This window comes from Coccinella septempunctata, chromosome 2 (genome assembly GCF_907165205.1).
Source record: "Coccinella septempunctata chromosome 2, icCocSept1.1, whole genome shotgun sequence".
In the NCBI taxonomy this organism is placed as follows: Eukaryota; Metazoa; Arthropoda; class Insecta; order Coleoptera; family Coccinellidae; genus Coccinella; species Coccinella septempunctata.
Window position 1 is genome coordinate 29,485,531 of NC_058190.1, and position 19,786 is coordinate 29,505,316.

General features: G+C 34.5%; 1 protein-coding gene across 6 annotated transcripts in view; it reads right to left on the bottom strand.

Annotated features, from left to right (window-relative positions):
* The window catches only part of LOC123307793 (UDP-glycosyltransferase UGT5-like), a 39,578-nt gene that overhangs the window by 5,182 nt on the left and 14,610 nt on the right, over positions 1–19,786 (bottom strand). For 3 of the 6 annotated variants that reach the window (XM_044890227.1, XM_044890229.1, XM_044890231.1), the window contains exon 2: positions 588–810. In XM_044890227.1, the coding sequence (XP_044746162.1) occupies positions 588–810 (223 nt within the window). Of the gene's footprint in view, positions 1–587; positions 811–4,535; positions 5,499–11,795; positions 12,716–17,176; positions 18,085–19,786 lie in introns of those variants that run through there. The other 3 variants (XM_044890226.1, XM_044890230.1, XM_044890228.1) reach the window with 3 other exon arrangements.

The following is a 19,786-nucleotide window of genomic DNA, read 5'->3' on the forward strand; positions in this document are numbered from 1 at the left end:
GCACGCTTGTAGAAAAAAGACAACATGAATATATTTTCCCAATTGTCAGGATATTGGAATAAAGCCACTATCACTGATTTTATGTCCTCAGGGTGATTTTGAGTAGAATGGATTGAATGGAAAATAACCTTTATATTTATATATTTCTAATTGCCAATTCACTGAGCTTTCAATTGAAATTTGCCGTTTTCGGGAAAATCAAAAGTTAAAATAAAAGAAATATGTTTCTGAACCATTTTAAACCAGTAAAATCTGGAATTTTTTTTTTAAATGACTTTTCCGTAATGACTTTCCATGACTATGTTCGATAGCTTTGTCGATAGCATAGCACATATGTAAAATGAAATTTCCATTCATATCATTTTTGATATGAAAACTTTTTACGATAAATTCGGAATAGATTCACGCAAAATCTGAAACGCTGCTTGCTCTAGAGTTTAATCAAATTTGAAAGATAACTGACGACGAATTTTTGGAACACAGGTAAGAGAATACCTGTTTGAAATATCTTCTTGAAGTCCGGTTTATTATGTATTGACTTGCGTAATACTTATCTGCATTCAAATTCAATACTTCTGATTACATACCTAAGATGGCTTGCTGCGGAAGCCATTTTCTCAAGTGCACATTCTTTGGCTGGCCTTCAAGTTTCTCAGATTCCCATTTACATATCACAGTGTATGGTAGATCACCAAGAGCTTCCATTATGGTCTTTTTCACGTCTCCTTGAACATGATCGAATCTGACATTTGTTCCCAAACTGAAATATACTACTCCTTCCTTTGCATTGTCCAAGATTTGTTTCAGATCCTGTAGTAGAAGAATGACAACAGATGTCAGTATTATTTTTGTTGTTACAGAAGTACTTTTTTCAAGCTTTCATTGAATTTGCAATGCTGTTTACTCAACCAATTGGGAATATTGGGAATGAATTTCAAACACGTTTAAATTGCAGGAGGATCCATGGTCAGCTACTTAATTTTATTTAAGTGGAATAACCCAAAACCGCAGACTTGTTGTTTTTTTTAATCACTGTTATGACATGGGTATCAAATGGAAGGGTTTGCTGTGGAGAATGCGAATATTAAAATTACTTCACGCCAAATCAAATATGGCACACCGTCCAAGATACAACACAACCGAAAAAATAGCACGTATTTCGAAAGGGGTAAATATGTAGGTGGGTATATTTTTAAATGTTATACTCACAACAAGCTTTTTTTCACATATTATATTTTTTTTAGAGCATTCAAATGAAATATTTTTTCTTATACAATGTTTCTTCAATTCGATGTGACAGGATGATGGTTATTTTCCCAAAATGAGATCAAAGAAGGAAAAAAAGGAAAAAAAAGGAAAAACCTTTTTGAGTCTATAATGTTAACATCACAAGCTCTACTGGGATCACACGGTTCTCACAGACCGGGAAGGAAACTCACAATAGAACTGACCTCATATTGTTAAATAAGGATGAGAACAGAGCACTATTCATCGAAGTAGCGATTCTAAATAATCACAATCTTCTAGATAGGCACACTGAAAAAATTTCTAAATACCGAGATCTCGAGAAACAAACCAGGAGACAGTGGACGTTGAAAGATATCAGAACCATCCCTGTTGTCATCTCACCTACAGGCCTGATACCGAAGAAACTAAGAGAGAACTTGAGGAAACTTGATGGACGAAAATATTTACAGTGTCATGCAGAAAGCGGTACTGCTTGGAATGGCGAGAACTGTACGCAAGCACATGGGGAATGCAGAGAAACACCGTCTGCTCCGACAGTAAGTGCGGGTGGATAAGGAATATCAGGATTTCAACCGATAGCAAGGAGGCAGGTCGAACCCGACCACCACCACGAGTTCGAAAACCTGGAAAGGGCTCCATCGAGCTTAATCCTTTTGGTAAGTCAATATTTTCGCATACAAAAGACACAATAACATCATCGCATGAAATAATCATCAAATAATTTGTAAACATAAATATGAGTATAGACAATAGATCTATCATACAAAAAAAGATACAGTCACAGATTTCTGTCACTTAAATATTCCGCAACACTAGTATGCTTTGCTCAGAAGTAGTTCTCTCATTGTCTTAAAAACTCTAAGGGTCAGAACTTTATATTTATTAGGCACGTAGTTGTACTAGACGATTCCCCGATAAGACATAAATGACTCGAATTTTTTTGTCCTATGTAAGGGAACATTAAGCATGCTCGCACCTTTGGTCTGGTAGCCTTTCGACCACCGAACCACTATTCGATTTCATGTACACTATCACATTCAAAATATGAATACACGGAAATGTAAGAATCCTGCGAACCACAAAGAATGGTCTAAACGAATTTATGTGTGGGATGTCAAACATGATCCGCATGACTCTCTTCTGAGCAATGAACGCTCTGTACGGAGTTACCAAAAAATATGACGTTGTAGGAGAGGTGGCAGTATACTTGACCGTCATAAAAAGAAAGTAACGTCGAGTAAGGCATGAATCTTTTGATACGAGAAATGACATAGCATGCATGATCTATAAATTAGACCATCTATTTGCTGCTTCCATCTGAGATGACGGTCAATGAATATTCCTAAACATTCCGTAAATGTTTATGGACTGGATAGAAAAAGGCTCTTGTTGATCACACACAATCAAGAACTCTTCGACTTAAAATATATAAACATTTAGTTTTGTCTAAATTCACCATTAAGGTATTCAACCTGCACCATTTTACAAATCTCCGAAAGAGGAGTTGAAGTTGAACCTTCAGTTCATCCAACGAACCAGCGGACGAAACAATTGATGAGTCACCGGCAAACATGATCAAAACCGCATACAGAATAAATTCCGGCAAATAGTTAATGAAAGCATTATACTTTCTACATCATTTGATGTCTTCTAGTTGGTTTGTAGTTATTTTATTTTCGTTATCGTTGGTTGGCTTGTGCGTTTGGGTAGCTTAGTTTTCTATTACTTTCTACCTGTGAAAGTTTTTATATTTTTGTAGCTTTTAAACTTGATGATATTATAAAGAGTGTGAAATATATGACCTTAATTTCAAATATTATTTATGTGATTGACATACACAATTTTTATAACTAGAGCATTATATAGTACGACTCATTTGCTTAATTCGAGTAACGGAGAACATTTTGTTTTTTCAATTGTGAAATATTCCTCAATAGAATTTTTCTCGTGATAATATTTTTCTTTATTTATTAGAAACAATGCAATGCATTTGAGGTGTTTCGGCTTCTAGGTCATTTAAAATTCGTACTATAATAGGCAAACTAACTAAGAATATACTGAAGAACAAAAATATTCCGATTAAAATGAAGACTAAGGTCTTCAATACTTCAATACATAGCTGGAGTTAACTGGTATTTAGAAGCGAGAAACCATGACAGATGGAAGTAGCGTGGGGAGGCCTATGTCCAGGAGTGGATGGCTAATGGCTGATGAAGAAGAGAAGAAGACTATAATATTGCAATATAATATAATATATTGCAATAACTGGTTTCAAATATCATTAACACTATTTATGGCACTCAAATAGAACAATCGCCTTGCGCTAGTGGGGTCCACATTCAGTACATCTTTCGAGTTATCACCCAGTGCTGACGCTGTTATTTCTTCTTCAAATCTGAGACGATGATAATATGTTTCACGGTTATGGTTGCATGTGCATTAGAGGTTCGGTTCTTTTGAGGTGGTGTTTGTAAGTGCGCAGTCCTCTCAGACAAACTTGCTCCTCACCATTAAGTGGCGTTGCTAGGGAACTATTGAAGTTTGATAACAATTAATAGAGCTATCTATAAGGCCCGGCGCAAATAGAAACGCAGGTTGGTGAGGTGACGCAGGGTGACGCAGCTTTTTCCTGCGATGCAAGTACTCTCTGACAAGTCACTGTAACGCTTTATTTGCGCAGTATTGGTCTTTTCTATGTTTTACAAAAACTCACTCTGCGTCACCTCACTAACCTGCGTTTCTATTTGCGCCGGGCCTTACTGTTTCGATCTTCAGAGCGAATCCTAAGCCAATGTATTTTTTGCTGTTCTCAGAATTCGTCATTTTTAGAGCATGAATGAATATTTTGATTTCGTCAAAATCAAGACCTAAAAGTGACCTCAGGTTATAAATTGCATAGTTCTCTTTTAGAAATCGTATTTCCTTTCAGGAAGGAGGTATTGACGTGGATCAAAGAGAAAAATGTTAAGAGAAAATCAGGCTTCAAAAACTCATTTGAAAACCCATCAATTCGTAACTAATTACCTCCACAGGGTGTTCAGAAATTTAGAGGAAATTTCAACTTTCAGTTCTACCCTTTATAGTTTATCCATCAAATTCCTGTGGACTAGACATCAGGTGATAAACTACATGAAATAGGCTACAAATGGACAACAAAATGATCAAAATCGATGCACACCGTAAACAGTTATTTTAAAATGAATTTGGTGAAAAAATGTTCTGTCTATTTTTTTTTGTCCAGGAGTGTATTTTAGGGGGCATTGCGCGTTAGTACTGTCAAAACTCACCCTGCTCATTCCTTCTGATCTAGTATTGTGAACATTGAAGAACTCTATTACGTTAGGTACATTAGGTCTTCCATCCGAAAAAATCGGGTTGACATTAACCATCAGTAGACTGGCGTTCTTAACTACATCCCTGATGTAGGGCATATCGCTTCCGAAATATTTTCGGGCGATGCGATCGGACATGGGATAGATTACGAATCTGTGCATCAAACATCCCAACGTTGTGAAATACAAACTTCGTATTTTATCTCCAAAAGCAGCCACTGGCTTGTTAAAATCGGCCATAATGTCTGGGAAGAGGATGGGATGAATGGGATTACCGAACAAATTGTGATAGTCCGAGAAGACGTTCAAAGATGAAACGGCAATGACAGGAGCGTCGAATTTGTGCATCAAACCATAAGGAACAGGAGATTGGCTTTCAGCTAGTATCAAATCGTAACTTCCTTTAGGTTTCTTCAAGAGGTTTTTAACTCCTTCAGTTGATAATTCCAGATTAAAAATGTTTTCATTCAGGTCACTCAGGAAATAATATATCGAGAGCAGATCATTGTGGATCGTGCTGATGCCAGACAGATCATGTGTCTTCCAAACATTGTAACCAACACTAACATCGATTTCTGTTAGATTTGTCAGCTGGGGATCATTCAACGGGTTCGGTGTGATGAATGTAACCTCGTGGCCTCTGCGTGATAATTCTTTCGCTATCTGTCCGAACACATACTGATGACTTATCGATGGAAAATAGAAGTAGCACAAGATTCTGGCACTATAAACATTGGATAAGAGGGCGGCAAACACTATTGAATACTTCATGGCGGAACAGACACTTTGTTGAAGAAACATTTTTCATTTAATAACCAATTCATATACCGTTCTAAATCAGAGCGCCGTATATTATACGTTGGTATAATCAGGTACTTGAATGTTCATTTCTTTCTCATTGCACAATTCGATCGAAAATTGTGAAAATTAGATACCTCCACTTATCTGAAAATAGATTTCAGTTAGAGTGTAGATAAGTTTAAACGATTATCAATGTTATTCCATACACAAAACTTATTTCCTTCTCGGTTTTGACCTTCACTAGACGCTATCTTCGTCAACAGCTTACAAGTCATAAGTATTATATCAATTAAATAATAGTCGGACAGAGAAGCAGTTAACATGGTAGATACCAACCAAGGTTAACAAAAATCTCCTAATTGAATTTAAGGAGCGTTTCAACTGGTATCATTATTGGCACCTGCCGAACGAGAACAAAGTATAGCGGATGTACCCGGAACAGATATAGCTACCTGGAATGAATAATATAAATAACACTGACAAGTTGTAGTTTTATGAAAAAGCCGTTTGGTATTCTGAATGTAGCCTTCGTATAAGACGAAGAATCGTTTTAAACATGTTTAAATTTGAAGGAAATTTGTGGATCTGGAGGAGCAAAATATTCATCACATATGAACCAGAAAGCCAAATGTTTCCTCAAGTATAAAATTTGCCGGAAAACGTGGAATTTTGTCAAAATTTATCTTAGTATTCCTTTGCTTAAAAATTCTTGAGTTTGCGATCATCCCCACAGGGTAGAAACCCCTAAAGAATCTTCTAACACAATATAAATCAAATAAAGACAGCTTTACGCCACAAGGCTATGGAGGATATCATCATAACTCGGACTGACAGAAATCTACACTGTCAGTATACCATGGAAAACGTGCCGACATCGATGGTGAGTAGCGATAGACCGGTTTCCCTTTTGTTTGAGCTCCTCAGTATCACATAACTCAACCAGAACAATCCCTTGCAGAAGACTGCGAAGGAGAAGAGAAATGTACGTAGATATCTATCTTTGAGTAGCCATGTATGAGAAAGCTTAGGTCGTTGAACGCTAGGTGTCACATCGATTTATTTAATGCTTCGATGCCGCTGCTGGCTTTCAACAAAAGGAGCTCTGCTTCATTCAGTCGGCATTGTTTGGTTGAGTTATGTGATACTGACGAGCTCAAGCAAGAGCAAAACCGTCTATCGCTACTCACCATCGATGTCTGCACGTTCTCCATGTTAAGGTAAGCGCACATACATCGGCATCGGACGGACGGCATGGAAGGGACGGCACGGCAGCGGCGGAATTTTTATGAAGGTATCGCACATATAACATCGGAATCGTCGGACTCCGGAGGAATAGATTAGTTGCGAATATGTCTTCAAGCGGTGAGGAACTAGCGTTTGTTCTTGAGGAAGAAGAGTTTAAAAAGCGAAGGAATCGTAGACGAATGTGGATACATGACATATGTAAAAAATGAAGGATTTTGGAGAATATGTTCATTTGGTAAAAGTTTAGTGCCCACCTCCGATTTTGACGTCGATTTTTTCTTAGATAAAGTCTTGTATGAAAAATCGATTGGTACATGTCTCAACCTTAGAAGAAGTAGTTTGGGAGATATGATTTTTCAAAGTTCTTATGAAAATTGCGAAAATTCGGTATAAATCAGTCGAATTGTAATATTTTCCCTGTCCAGCCCTTCAATAACTAAATCCAATCGTTTATTCGTTTAATTAATATCTTAAAATGGCATTTTCATGTACAAATATGATTTTTCACTGTCCTAACTTAAACTAACCTAACCTAAACCATTATTTATATTTCATCGAAAATTGAAAAATTCCCCACATTTTTCAGAATAAACTAACTGAAATCATTAACTCATCGAGTTCTCTTAATGCCAACATTCGAATTCATTGAAATTGATGAAAAAATCGAAGACAAACATCCAAGGTGGGCGCTAAAGTAAACAGGAGCCGTTCATTCATTTCCGCACTTGATGAAGGACGAAAAAAAAAATGGTTGCTAATTTCTGTCACTTAAATTGTACAATTCATTATAATTTTGTACGCGCAGTATTAAGTTCTCCTGAAAACTCATGTTTCTGCCGTGAATTCGTATTTCGTATGACTACCCGTACAAGCCGCTGCATGTAGAGACTTGTGAAATGACGCAGATGCCGCGGCAATCTCCGATTGGTATCGCACAGCACGCATCGGTCGGAATTTAATTCTGGTTCCTCAATTCCGTCGGATGCGATGCGATGCGATGCCTGCCGTCCGCACATATGTGCGTTGCTCCATTCAGTTCCATTGAAAGTAATTTATTCCGATCCATACCGTCCGTCCGATGCCGTTGTATGTGCGCTTACCTTTATACTGAAACTGTAGATTTCTTTTCGAGTTATACTAAATCGTTCTTGGCTTTGTAGATTTTGATATGCTTTTTCTGTTTATGCCAAAAAAAATTTGACAGTAGTTCGTTTCGGTATGGAAAACTTGATAGACGAAGAATATGCACTGTTGAAGTTTTCGAAATAATCCTTAATATTGACATATGTAACATCTCCTGCTTATTATTTGCTTCTATACTTTCATTACGTGATGGATATGGAATCACACATTTTGAATCTCCAGTCAGACCATGTATTCGTCAAACCTTTTAGGTACAGTGTAGTGATGCCCACGAGATAAATGAGAGAAGTCTCGTCTCGTGTCCTCTTTCTTTTCTTGTTTCTCGGCCGAGATTCTCGAAAACGTCATGTAGTCTCGTCGTTCATAACATTTTGTAAAAGTGGAATACTTAAATCTAATAATAATTTACGCAATCTACCCAGTTTTTTTTTTAATTTTGATGCAAAAGCATCAAAATTCAAATAATTGGATAATATCATATGAAATTCAATTTATTGATTGTCGTCCCAAGAATTGTAAAAATCCTTCCTTCCATCGTCCAGTATCAGGAAACTAACAGTGATAATGCTTTTAAATTTACTAAATGAATAACAATAGAGATTTTCAAATTTTCAGTTTCAATACACTTATTCTGAAGTGACTGAAGTTAAAGGTATAATATCATGAAAAATTTTAGAATATGAAAATTGAACTTCTATCTACCTATTATAGATCTTCTATGCAACTGAATTTTGATTGGTTCAGCTGCATTCTATTAATTGTATACTCCACTCACTTTTATTTTAGCGGTCGCTTGGCCATGAAATAATTTTCCCAAGTTTTTGTTACTAGAACGAAGTAAGGTTGGCACTCATAAAATGTCGTTAATGTCATAACGGCGTTGCCACAACTCATATCAATTAATATTACAAAAATGCCGAAAGTGATTGAAAAAGAGAGAAGATAGGGTTTCAGGAAGTGCTATTTAGAATTCAGGTCCGTTCATTCAAATAGTATGTAGCCCCGATATTCTAATATCTACAATATACTTATGACGGTACCGAATATATTCAATGTAGGTAAATTTATATACAGGGTGGGCTTTTCAAAACGAAACAGACTAGACAGCCACCTTAATTGTTGAAGAAAGTAATTACCAAAAATAATTATTTCGTTGTCTAATGTTGACAATTAATGGTTACCATCGTAACCACAGAATGAATTAATCAAATAATTGATGATTTCACATAGCATGGTTAGCGGAATGACTGGTACTGTACGAAATTCAACATTAAATATCTCGGCAACAAATGCATTGAATGAAAAAAAATCAATACGCTGAATTCGGGATAAAAAGACCTTTCAAATGAGGTATCACTCACTCTATCTTTCCTATTCAAAATTTAGGGGTTGGTGTTCTAACACTGAGGGTTGAAGCGATGTAGTTGTGAATTTGACCTTAAAAGTTGTCCCCCTCGAAACAAAAATCGACGTGTCCGAGCATTTTTTCGAAATAAATTTATTCCGCCTGTTATCTCGACTGTTTCGTTTTAAAAAGCCCACCCAGTAATATTTCATCTGAATATAAACGACTTATATTTTAGCCGAATGATTCCACATTCAGAAAGATTGTGAATGAATATGAGGACAAAGAATTTCTTTCTATTAGGAGACCTTAAAAAAATGGTGGCATTTTAGGCATTTTAGGGTGAACGAATGCGAAAAGTTACTACCTACACGATTTTCGATGAATGTCATCGTAGAATGAGTTCCAGAAAATTATAATAGTTTTTCCATTTTTCATTTGTCTCTTCTATACATTGTTAATGTCTCAAGGGAACAATAAATATATTAATATTTTATGAAAGTATTAGATTTTAATTCAATATAAATGTATAATTTCAAAATGTGAATGCTCATGCATCTCAAAATTGGCAGTGGCAAACTCTCAGTAAGAATTGAAGGGGTTTGTGCAAAAACCAGCGAAATGCCAAATTTGTCTAAAATGAGTTTCGATTTTCGATTGGTGCAAGAGCAGTCTGTGTATCTCAATGTCTTGAAGAAAAAAGAAATATTTAGGTGTTAAAAGCGGCTGTGTGTAGCCCGTAGCCTCTTATTGCTCCAAATAAACAATCTTTAGAAGCAGTGTATCGAATAATTTTCTGGACCATGTGAAAAATATTGCGTTTTTATCTCAAATATTAATGCATTTGGATGCTCAGAATGTAGATCGAAAGTTTTTACATTTACAAAGTGTCACTACGTGGTGAGAAATACTTACTTTCGAAAAAAATGGAATTTCACCTTATTATTAAATAATTTTTTCCTTACATTTGGGGTGATGTGTTTAATCTTCAAAAAAATTGAATTTATTTTGGGCACAATAACCGGCGATGTGTAACATTTATTTTTCCTTCTTTCTATTCGGAATTCAATATTTAAAAAAATATATATATTTAGACATGTTGATTGGCTCTCCAAAGATGATCTGACATATTTGTTTTAACAATTCTCCGTGAAATATCCTTGTGAAAGGTTTTTTGTGAATACTGAATTTTTGAAATTTCGCACATAGCCGGTTATTGCATCAGACCCTTCAATTGTAAAGTAGATTCATTTTTTATACTCGATTCAAAACTTTATTATATTGACATCTACTTCTGAAATAATTTTGGGAGAATTCAGGTTCTGTTTGAAGATAGAAGAATTGAATTGTAGTTGGCCATGAATTCAACTTTGTTTGAAAGCATAACATCTTTCGAACCTTAGTCTCAACATAATTTGAGTCGCTTCATCAATGCTAACTACTGTCCATCATTGCTACATGTTTATATAATTACTACCTATTAGAATTTTGTTTTGGACCTATTATAATATGGAAAAATTGGTTTCTCAAATAACCAATTTCAATTCAATACAAATTATTGATTATTTTCCATGGCATCTACCACTTGATGATGGTTACGAAGAGAATTTGAATTTCTTTTATTAATTGGTGATAAATCAAATCTGCTGGAGCAACTTAGTGCATACCTCATCAAACAAGCAAAATTAGTTTCTGAATGTAAACCAGCAAGTCCAGATTGCATAGAGAAACGATAAAATAATCTGAGTAAAAAGGTGATCAAAAAATATGACATGAGAAATAGCTGGAAGCATTTTTACAGAACAAATATGTTCTATAATTCTAAATAATTCTAGGCAATATCAAAGGCTTAACGATTCGATGAAATTCCAACTAAAAATGAAAATTACAGCACGTACTAATTACTACTTATATCATACCTACCTCAACTTTGAAAGAATAATCAACTTACAATATGCCGCTAACTGATTGATGAAATCAATCTTATTGTATGAATTCTTCATATCTTCAAGTTAGACGCTATCCAATTAAAATTTGAACGTTTTGTAAAATGAAAGTATTCTTTATAGTTTCACCTATAATACGTCATTTTCGAGTAATTTGATCTTCAAAAATTAAAAAGGATCTGTGAAATTTGAAAAATTGGTATCCACAGATGTTTAGTGTCACCGATTTAACTAGATATTCTGAAAGTAATTTTATTTCCTACAGGGGTGGCAAAACTTAAAATGGCTCTATCTTTTTATCAGGGCTGAATCGGAAAAAATGGTATGGAAAAACAATGTTTCTTTTGACCTCAAGAATCTACTGTTAAAATATTTGTACGGGTCAAAGATTCACCCTGTACATGAAATAACGTTATTTCAAAAATTCATTATGAAGTATAAAACGCTGCACTTCTACGAAGTGTTACATCTGATCCAGTTAATCTGATCAGATGCGAATTTTAGAAATATAGCGAAAATAGTTTTTTCTGGACGCCAAGCAGCATTGAGCAAGTTTGATACCTGAATGGGTTATCGCCCTGGGCTAGCCGTTTGAACAAACGCGATTGACTTCGAGTCAGTACTCTCTCCATTTTTATTTTATATCTTGACATAATACCATGGAGATAAAAGTAATAAACAATAATAAACAATATTCATTTTTAAATATCGTCAGTTACAAATGATTGGGCTTACCTCACTCATCATTTCGCCCCTGCTCATATGAACATTGAAAAATTCAATAACATTTGGTGCATTGGGTCGTTTATCCGAAAAAATGGGATTTATATTAAGCATCAACAGGCTGGTATTCTTGATGACATCTTTGATGTAGGGCATATCTTCGCCGAAGTATTCACGCGCTGTCTTATCGCTGCCAGGATAAATGAAAAATTCAAACAACAGGCTCTCCACTGTTATAAAAATCAGGTTGCGTAACTTATCGATCAAAGAAGAAACAGGCCTTTCGTAGGGTGACATCAAATCTGAATAAAGGACAGGGTGGATAGAATTTCCGAACATGCTGTGAAACTCTGAAAAAACATTCAAGGAAGAGACAGCTATCAGAGGTGCTTTAAATTTGTGCTGAATCCCATAGAGCATGGGGTGATGTCCTTCTATCAAAATCAAGTCGAAACTCCCTTCCTTCTTTCGAAGGAGTTCTTTGATCTCCCCAATAGATGAGTATATTTTAAATATTTCTTTGTTCATTTCGAAAATTCTCCAAAACATCGAGAATACACTCATTTCGTCATTGTTCAAATTGGATAAGTCGTGCATCTCAAATATCCTGTAGGATTCACTGGCATCTATTTCTGTCAAATTCAGTAGGTTGTTATCCTTGATAGGGTTCGGTGTCACAACAGTGACGTCGTGACCCCTAATAGATAAGTCTTTTGCAATTTGTCGTAACACATACTGGTGACTTATGGAAGGGAAGTAGAAAAAACACAGAATTTTAGAGCCACTAGCACCACTGAGAACTAACGCCAGCACAAATAAGAGTTTCATTTCGTGTATGAGATATGCTTATTTACCGCGAGGAGTCTTAGAAACCGAACACCTACGGTGTTAACTCGTAAAATGAGTGGAGGAAAGTACTATTAGGCTAGAGGACTCCTGCCAGCATTGTGGGATCGCGATATATCTATAGTTCAAGTGTACGAGTATACTACCTACTGGTTATCTCCAGATTATCATATTGCACTTATCTCCCAGACGGCATTATTTTAAACGAGATAGATTATTTAAGTATTTATTTCCTCGAGACCAAAATATTAAGATACCTATACCGGGAGCTTCACAAGTGGAACACCGTGGAATAGAGGGCATTGAGCTGAGAACAAAAACACCCTTAGGTAACGTTTCCATAATAGGTACAGGAGGTTTTCTGAAATTTCTCAAATTTTCGTAAACTCCTGAAATTCTCGATCGACTCGACTGAAAATTCAAATTTAGGTTAAACTTGTTCGTTTCAATTAAAATTCGACAACAATCAGGACCGAACTCAGTGAGGCTTAATTCAACTTCAAACTCGTGAAAAACACCCTGTATGTAATTTTTCAAAATTTTTTTAACATTTTCGTTATTTGCATCTATGATTGTCTCAAAATAAATGAATAATTGGTATGCCTCACCCGTGGATTATATTCCATAAATAATTGATAGAAATTCTGAATTTCAGCTTTATCTATAATAAAGATTCTGTTGAATTTATTCAACAATCAGACCATATTTGGTCATTCAAAATTGTCATTCACAATGATGAAATATTTTGTAATTGATAATACACAAATATAAAAAGAAGATTTACGCTATCTGGAAACTGATTATTACAACTTGATCTTCAGAATAAATCATCTTTCTATGGATCACTAGTTGTCTGAAACAGGTGTACAGAATGATTTAATCTACATTCTACACACTTTTCGACAATATTCATAAGGTTCATAACTGCTCGGTTACCGATTCTTTTTTGAGATGGGTTAATAATTTCAAAATTATTTAATGAGTAATATAAAATTCAACACACCCCTCTCGTTTTTTTCTTTCTTTTTTGTTTTCAGATTATTTTTCGTCAACCATCATAGTAGAAAGAATGGGAGGAAGTTTTTGGATTTTGTCATATGAAGAAGATGTCCTTCAATTTCAATTATTTTCAGCTTATTCTTTACACAAATACATCATCATTACACTTATACGGCCAAACGGAGAGTTTTTTCTGAGGTTTTTATCTCTGTTTTTTTCATGTATCATACGAAGATATGTATGGTACCCCGTTGACATTTTTCCTCTGCTTACACTGAGATCTGGAACGAGGAACAGATTTTTAGGATCTGTCTCTTGTTCCATTTCTTTACACCCGCTTCATTGTTATTTCAGATTGTAAAAGTTTGTAACACTCTTTTTCAAAAGAATATATATATATTACATGAGGATTTCTAGGAATTTCGACACAAGAAACATTTATTCGATCCAATAGTTGTTCCTTTGTCAGGATATCTGTTCCATAGACCTTGGTCTACAAACAAACGGCTTTCAAAAGATGAGTAGTTAATGGTTAAAACCGCATTTCTCTATCTACTTTTGATTTCAAGTTATAAGTGAAAACTCATATTTGTCTCTTTGAATTGTTGAAGTTGTTACATATCGTTACATGTTACATTCTACACTTTTTCATGTAGCATGCAGTGGCGTCATTGAACTAAAGAAAGTTCAATGAGTGGCGTAGTCAGCGATTCTTTTTAGTCCACCGCTTCATTGATATACTTAGTGGTATCTATCTTTCTTTTCAAACATAAACCCTATGTTATTTTTACATATATATTCAGTCCAATAATATTTTTTTGATTCAGAATATATCATATAAGTCATGTCTCTAATTGTTCTTCGTATAAAAAAAAACTCAAAAACTAGTTCGGTCAAGTTGGCAGATTTTCAATAATATATGACAAAGTTTCTGAAAATGTGACATCTGTTTTCCGATATCATTGAAAAAAATGAGTTTTCACTTATAACTCGAAAACAGAAGATATCCATCTTTTGAAAATCGAGGTGGGAAACGTGCCATCCATTTTTCTCTAGCTTTTACGGTCATTCAATCCCATCGAATTTTTCATCAAAAACATCATGAGTGGGATATAAGGGATGAAAGCAGGAAAATACCTGCCAATATGAACCTATTGAAGATTATATTTTGAAATAATTTTTAGGATAAGACCAGACGTATAAGATCTTTTGCTCAAAAAACAACACATATTACATATTACGATATTGGTATTGGTGTTATGCTGAATCATGTCTAAATTAATTAAGATGTTTTTATGCCATATGAGTTGTAGACTTTCATTCCTACTTCCATTCTCGTACGAATGGGATATTGAAATTTATACAGGATGATTCCAAATTCTAGATCATAGCTTTGAGAAATGATAGTTCTACTTGAAATAAGAAGTTTTTCCAAATAAGATATTTCTCATCACAAATGCATTCGGATTAGGGGCTATGGTACCTAATTTTTTTTTCATTTATTTTTATAAATTTTCAACGAGTTGGGATAATAAGCGTTTGAATTTTGATGTTCATTTTACTGAGAGGATTTCCAATATTATCGTGTTTTTTTCGAGCTCCTGCAAAGCTTAAGTAATTTATTTTTTGGGAGTATTGTTCATTCTTCACCATAAACTTTCACGCCAATGACGATGGTCGCTATTTAGGTTATTTTCTGATTTTTCCTGCTTTTTCCACAAGAAAGTAACCTTTCTTTAAATCCGCTAGGACGTATCGTTTTCGAGTAAAATAATTTTCAATTTATCGAGGCACCAATATTTGTTTAACATCAGTACCTAATCAACACTCTTTATTCGAACTAGTTTTTTGCAACTTTTTTTCCTCTGGATACAATATCCTTCCAAATTCAAACGCTTACAGCCAAACTCGTTTGAGAATTTGTTGAAATAAATGAAAAAAAAAAACAAGTTCAACTTCATCTGTATCTCAGAAGGTATTTGAGGTGCAAAAAATTCTACTTGAGAAAACTTCTTATTTCATCTAGAAATATTATTTCCTAAAGATATGAGCTGGTCTCTCGAAGCAATACGATTTATGTATTTATCTGAAGTTTTTGGGTTATACGAGACGGATGACGATAACGTGGTTTTGACAACCACCATATTTCAACGCGAAAATCGCTGAATTACACCCCATTTAAGCATTATTGACATCAAAGCAGGCAGTGAAAGTTCACAAAAAACCTGCTCGATTTCTATGGTTTCATCATAGAAATTAAATATAATTATATCGTAGAAAGAAGGGTGTTTGAATCGAAGAAATACACAAATTCAGAGCAAAAAAATTAATATTCAAAATTCATGAAATAAATACTCAGATCCTTCATATGAAAGAGAGAACATAAACAAACAGAACAAAAAATAATAATATGCGAAATATATTTATGGATATTATGGGTTAGTGTGATCCCCAATTATATCAACCTGAATTTGTCAACTCAAAAGTTTTCTGAACAGACAATTACCAAGTTAATTTTCCACAGCTGCCTGAAATGAATGTCAATAACTCCTGAAGTGACTATACAGTGTGGAAACCACTTGGCACTTATCGAATAAAATTTCCGTATGTTATTGAATTATAAGAAACACTGGTACACGTCAACTTTCAAAATCAGCGGTGCGCTTTTCAAGCATAAATTTTTTGATGCTCTTTAAAAACCTTATTGAAAAAAAACTATTAATGCTTGGTCTACTGTGTAAAAGCAGCTGGAATAACCACAGAAATGCGGAATATTTCAACGGAAACTTTGAATTAAGTCAGAAACGAGTTTTATAGGGAATCTTGTTATTGAGAAGGTTGAAGAATAATTTGTGTAGTTATTTCACCCGATAATATACAAAATAGACCAAGCACTGATAGTTTTTCTTTAAATCAAGCTTTTAAAGACTTTCAAAAATAAATAACACATTTAAAATAAAGAGGACGGTCTCTGCTGGAATTGCGCGAATGACCCTGTATATTCAAATTTATTCATACGCAGAGCAACATTGAATTTGAAAGTTTTTTATTTCCTTTACGATTTCGTTGTGTTTTTCATAATTTTCGACATAAAAACACAAACAATTTCATTTCATAAGTGATTTCCACATTGTATATTATAATTGAATGAAATTGGACGAACAATATGCGTATTGAAAGAAACAAAATAATGTACAATACTCGTACTTTTTAAATTTTGGACTCGTAGTAGTATATCAGTAGGTATTCCCTCCAAAATATCTATTTTCTGTCCTCGATTACAAAGGTTTATTGAAAAATAGATAATAAACCTGAAAATTCTGTAAATCTCAAACATAAGTTATTTTCTCACTACTAAATCGAAAGAAACTTGGTTGTCGAAAGAGGCACACAACTTGACAGCAAAAGTCATCAAGCAAGACAAATTGGACACAGATATTCGATGCTTCCCCGCTTATGCTAATACCAAAGAGTAACAACTTGTTGTTACTCTTTGCTAATACTCCTCATGAGATAACATCAGAGATATGAGTTGCTCTAATACTCACTGCAGTTAGAGGATCTCTTACTGGCAACACAGCTGAAAACTCCATTACATCAGGTGTTTTTGGTCTTTTGTCAGAAAAAAGCGGATTTGTGTTCTCGAATAACAAGCAGTCCTTCTCCAATTCATCTAAGTAAGGCATATCTTTGCCAAAATAGGTTCTCGCTAGCAAATCGGCCTCAGGTCCAATTTTATACTTCACCAACAACCATACAGTCAAAGTGAAATAGGTGCTCTCGACTTTATCAGAAAGAGTTTTGCATTCGTGTACTTCAGACATAAAGTCTGGATATAATACAGGATGTATGGGATTCCCGTGTAAGTAATGGGTAAAAACAGGAAGTCCAAATGAAGAAATTGCCACTGCAGGCGCATCAAACTTATGTTTCAAACCGAACGCCATTTTGTTATGAGATTCAAGAATAATAAGGTCGAACGACTTTTTTGGCAATCTAAGGATCTCCTTCACCTCTTCATTGTTCATTTGAATCTTGAAAATATCGTTGATTAAATCTTGAATAAAGTCTATCATCACATAAGGCGCTGTAGTCTCCCTTCGAAGATTGGACAAATCGTGCGTGAGATAAGCACTATAGGATTCTGATACATCGATTTCTCGTAAATTCGGGATAGTTTCATTCAGTGGATCTGTTGTTATAACTGTGACATTGTGGCCTCGTAGAGCTAATTCTTTCCAGATTGGTTGAAAAACAAACTGATGGCTTTTGGACGGCATAAAAAAATACGCTAAGATATTTGCTCCACTCACAACACACACGAATGAAAGTAGCAGTACGCACTTCACAGATAATAAGAAATAATTCATGATTAATTTCTTAATAAAACGATCACAACGATTAATATTGTAAAACCACGGGTAACGAACTGATTGTGAAACTGAATGGTCTGTATTACCGATCAACATGTTTTTTTTTTCATATAGTACATGTGGATTCAAAGTGTGATTTCTTATTTATACGGAAAAAGCAATTCAACAGTGTATTTTTCATTGATTTTATATACAGATTTTACTGTGGGTTTTAATGAGTTCCTACCATTTATTCGTAAGAAAATTTTATCCCTGATGAAGCTTGAAGGTCGCAGAAAACTTGTATTCCATTCATCCAAATTATAAACCAACAAACAATTTAAATGCAGAGGAGAACAATTAAAAGAAATTTCAATCAATAGTAAGCTACCTTCATTTTGCATTCAATCAAGAAATATGTATTGAGAAAAGTTGTTCAAGATTTAGAACGATACTCAGATTTGAAATCAAAGCACAACAATTTTTTTTTCTAATTTTGACATACAAAGTGACACTTTTTAAAACTCATTGGCGTTTTGAAACGTTTTAGTTTTCGCAACCAGCTACGCAAAGTAAAATATTTCGGCACTGATGATGAAACGATACTTGCTTTCATAGTAACGGAGTGAAAAAGTCAATAATCTCCGTCACTAGACGATTTTAAAGGAATCTCCAAGAGAATCTTTGAAGACGTTTTTGCTACTTTTAATTTGAATTCATAGCAACATCCTATTCATAATTGGAAAAAATATTGTTGGGAAACCCTATTTTCCGTATTTCGAGTTCTTTTGCGCAACGAGCGGAGCGAGGCCTTTTTTATATTGCAACTATGAAACTCTTATTTGATCTTCGTGTACAGGGTGGGCATTATTCGTTGTCTACTGAGGTGATCTCGAGAACTATAGCAGCTAGAAGAAACATTCTCGAGCTCTTTTTTCTTGACTAATCCAAAACTGCAAACAGCCTAACGTTCATTGATTTTTTTGGTTCACAAAATATAATGCAAATTCAACGTTTGCTATGATAAGCCAGCCTACTCATAATTCAACAATGAATCCAAAAGCAGGAAAGAGTATTGAATTTTTTTTCAATTATGATACATTTTTGAAATCAGCAAAAAAATTGCAACAAGATGAAAGAACTTTGAACTATATTTACATTTGAAAAATCAGAAATCCTTGTCGTATCTCGAATATGACTGGATCGAAAAAATTTTTAATATCATATTCGACTTCCCCATAAAAAAGTGCTTGTAGAATGTAACAACGTATTTCGAATACGAGTTCAAACAAGCGAGTTATTCAGCTTCATTGAAAATGACAATTTCTCAATTTTCCTTCATAACTCAAAATCTATGACCGTTAGGCTGGATCTCTTTTCAGATTTTGAATAGTCAGGAAAAAGAGCTCGAGAATGTGTCATCCGTTTTCTTCTGGCTGCTATAGTTCTCGAGAGTAGACAACGCATTTTGCCCACCTGTATATAAAAAAGTAGTGTTCTCTACATAACAACGTAGAATATCTTTTCGGTAACAAAGCTCAAAAAACAGATCTGGGATTGTGCGTTGCGCTTTTATGAAATCCTCAGTTTTCTACAAGCCTCCATTTGTGATTTTTTTTCAAAAAACAGTGAATAACTCGAAAACAGCTCAAGGGAAATTTACATAAAATGAATTTGGAATTTAAAGATATATCGAAAAATGTCATAAAATACAGAGTGTCCCATTTGACATAAGACATTTGGTGACATTTCCGGTACAACGGGAAGTCATAATACATATTTGAAAATATTTTATAAATGAAGCTC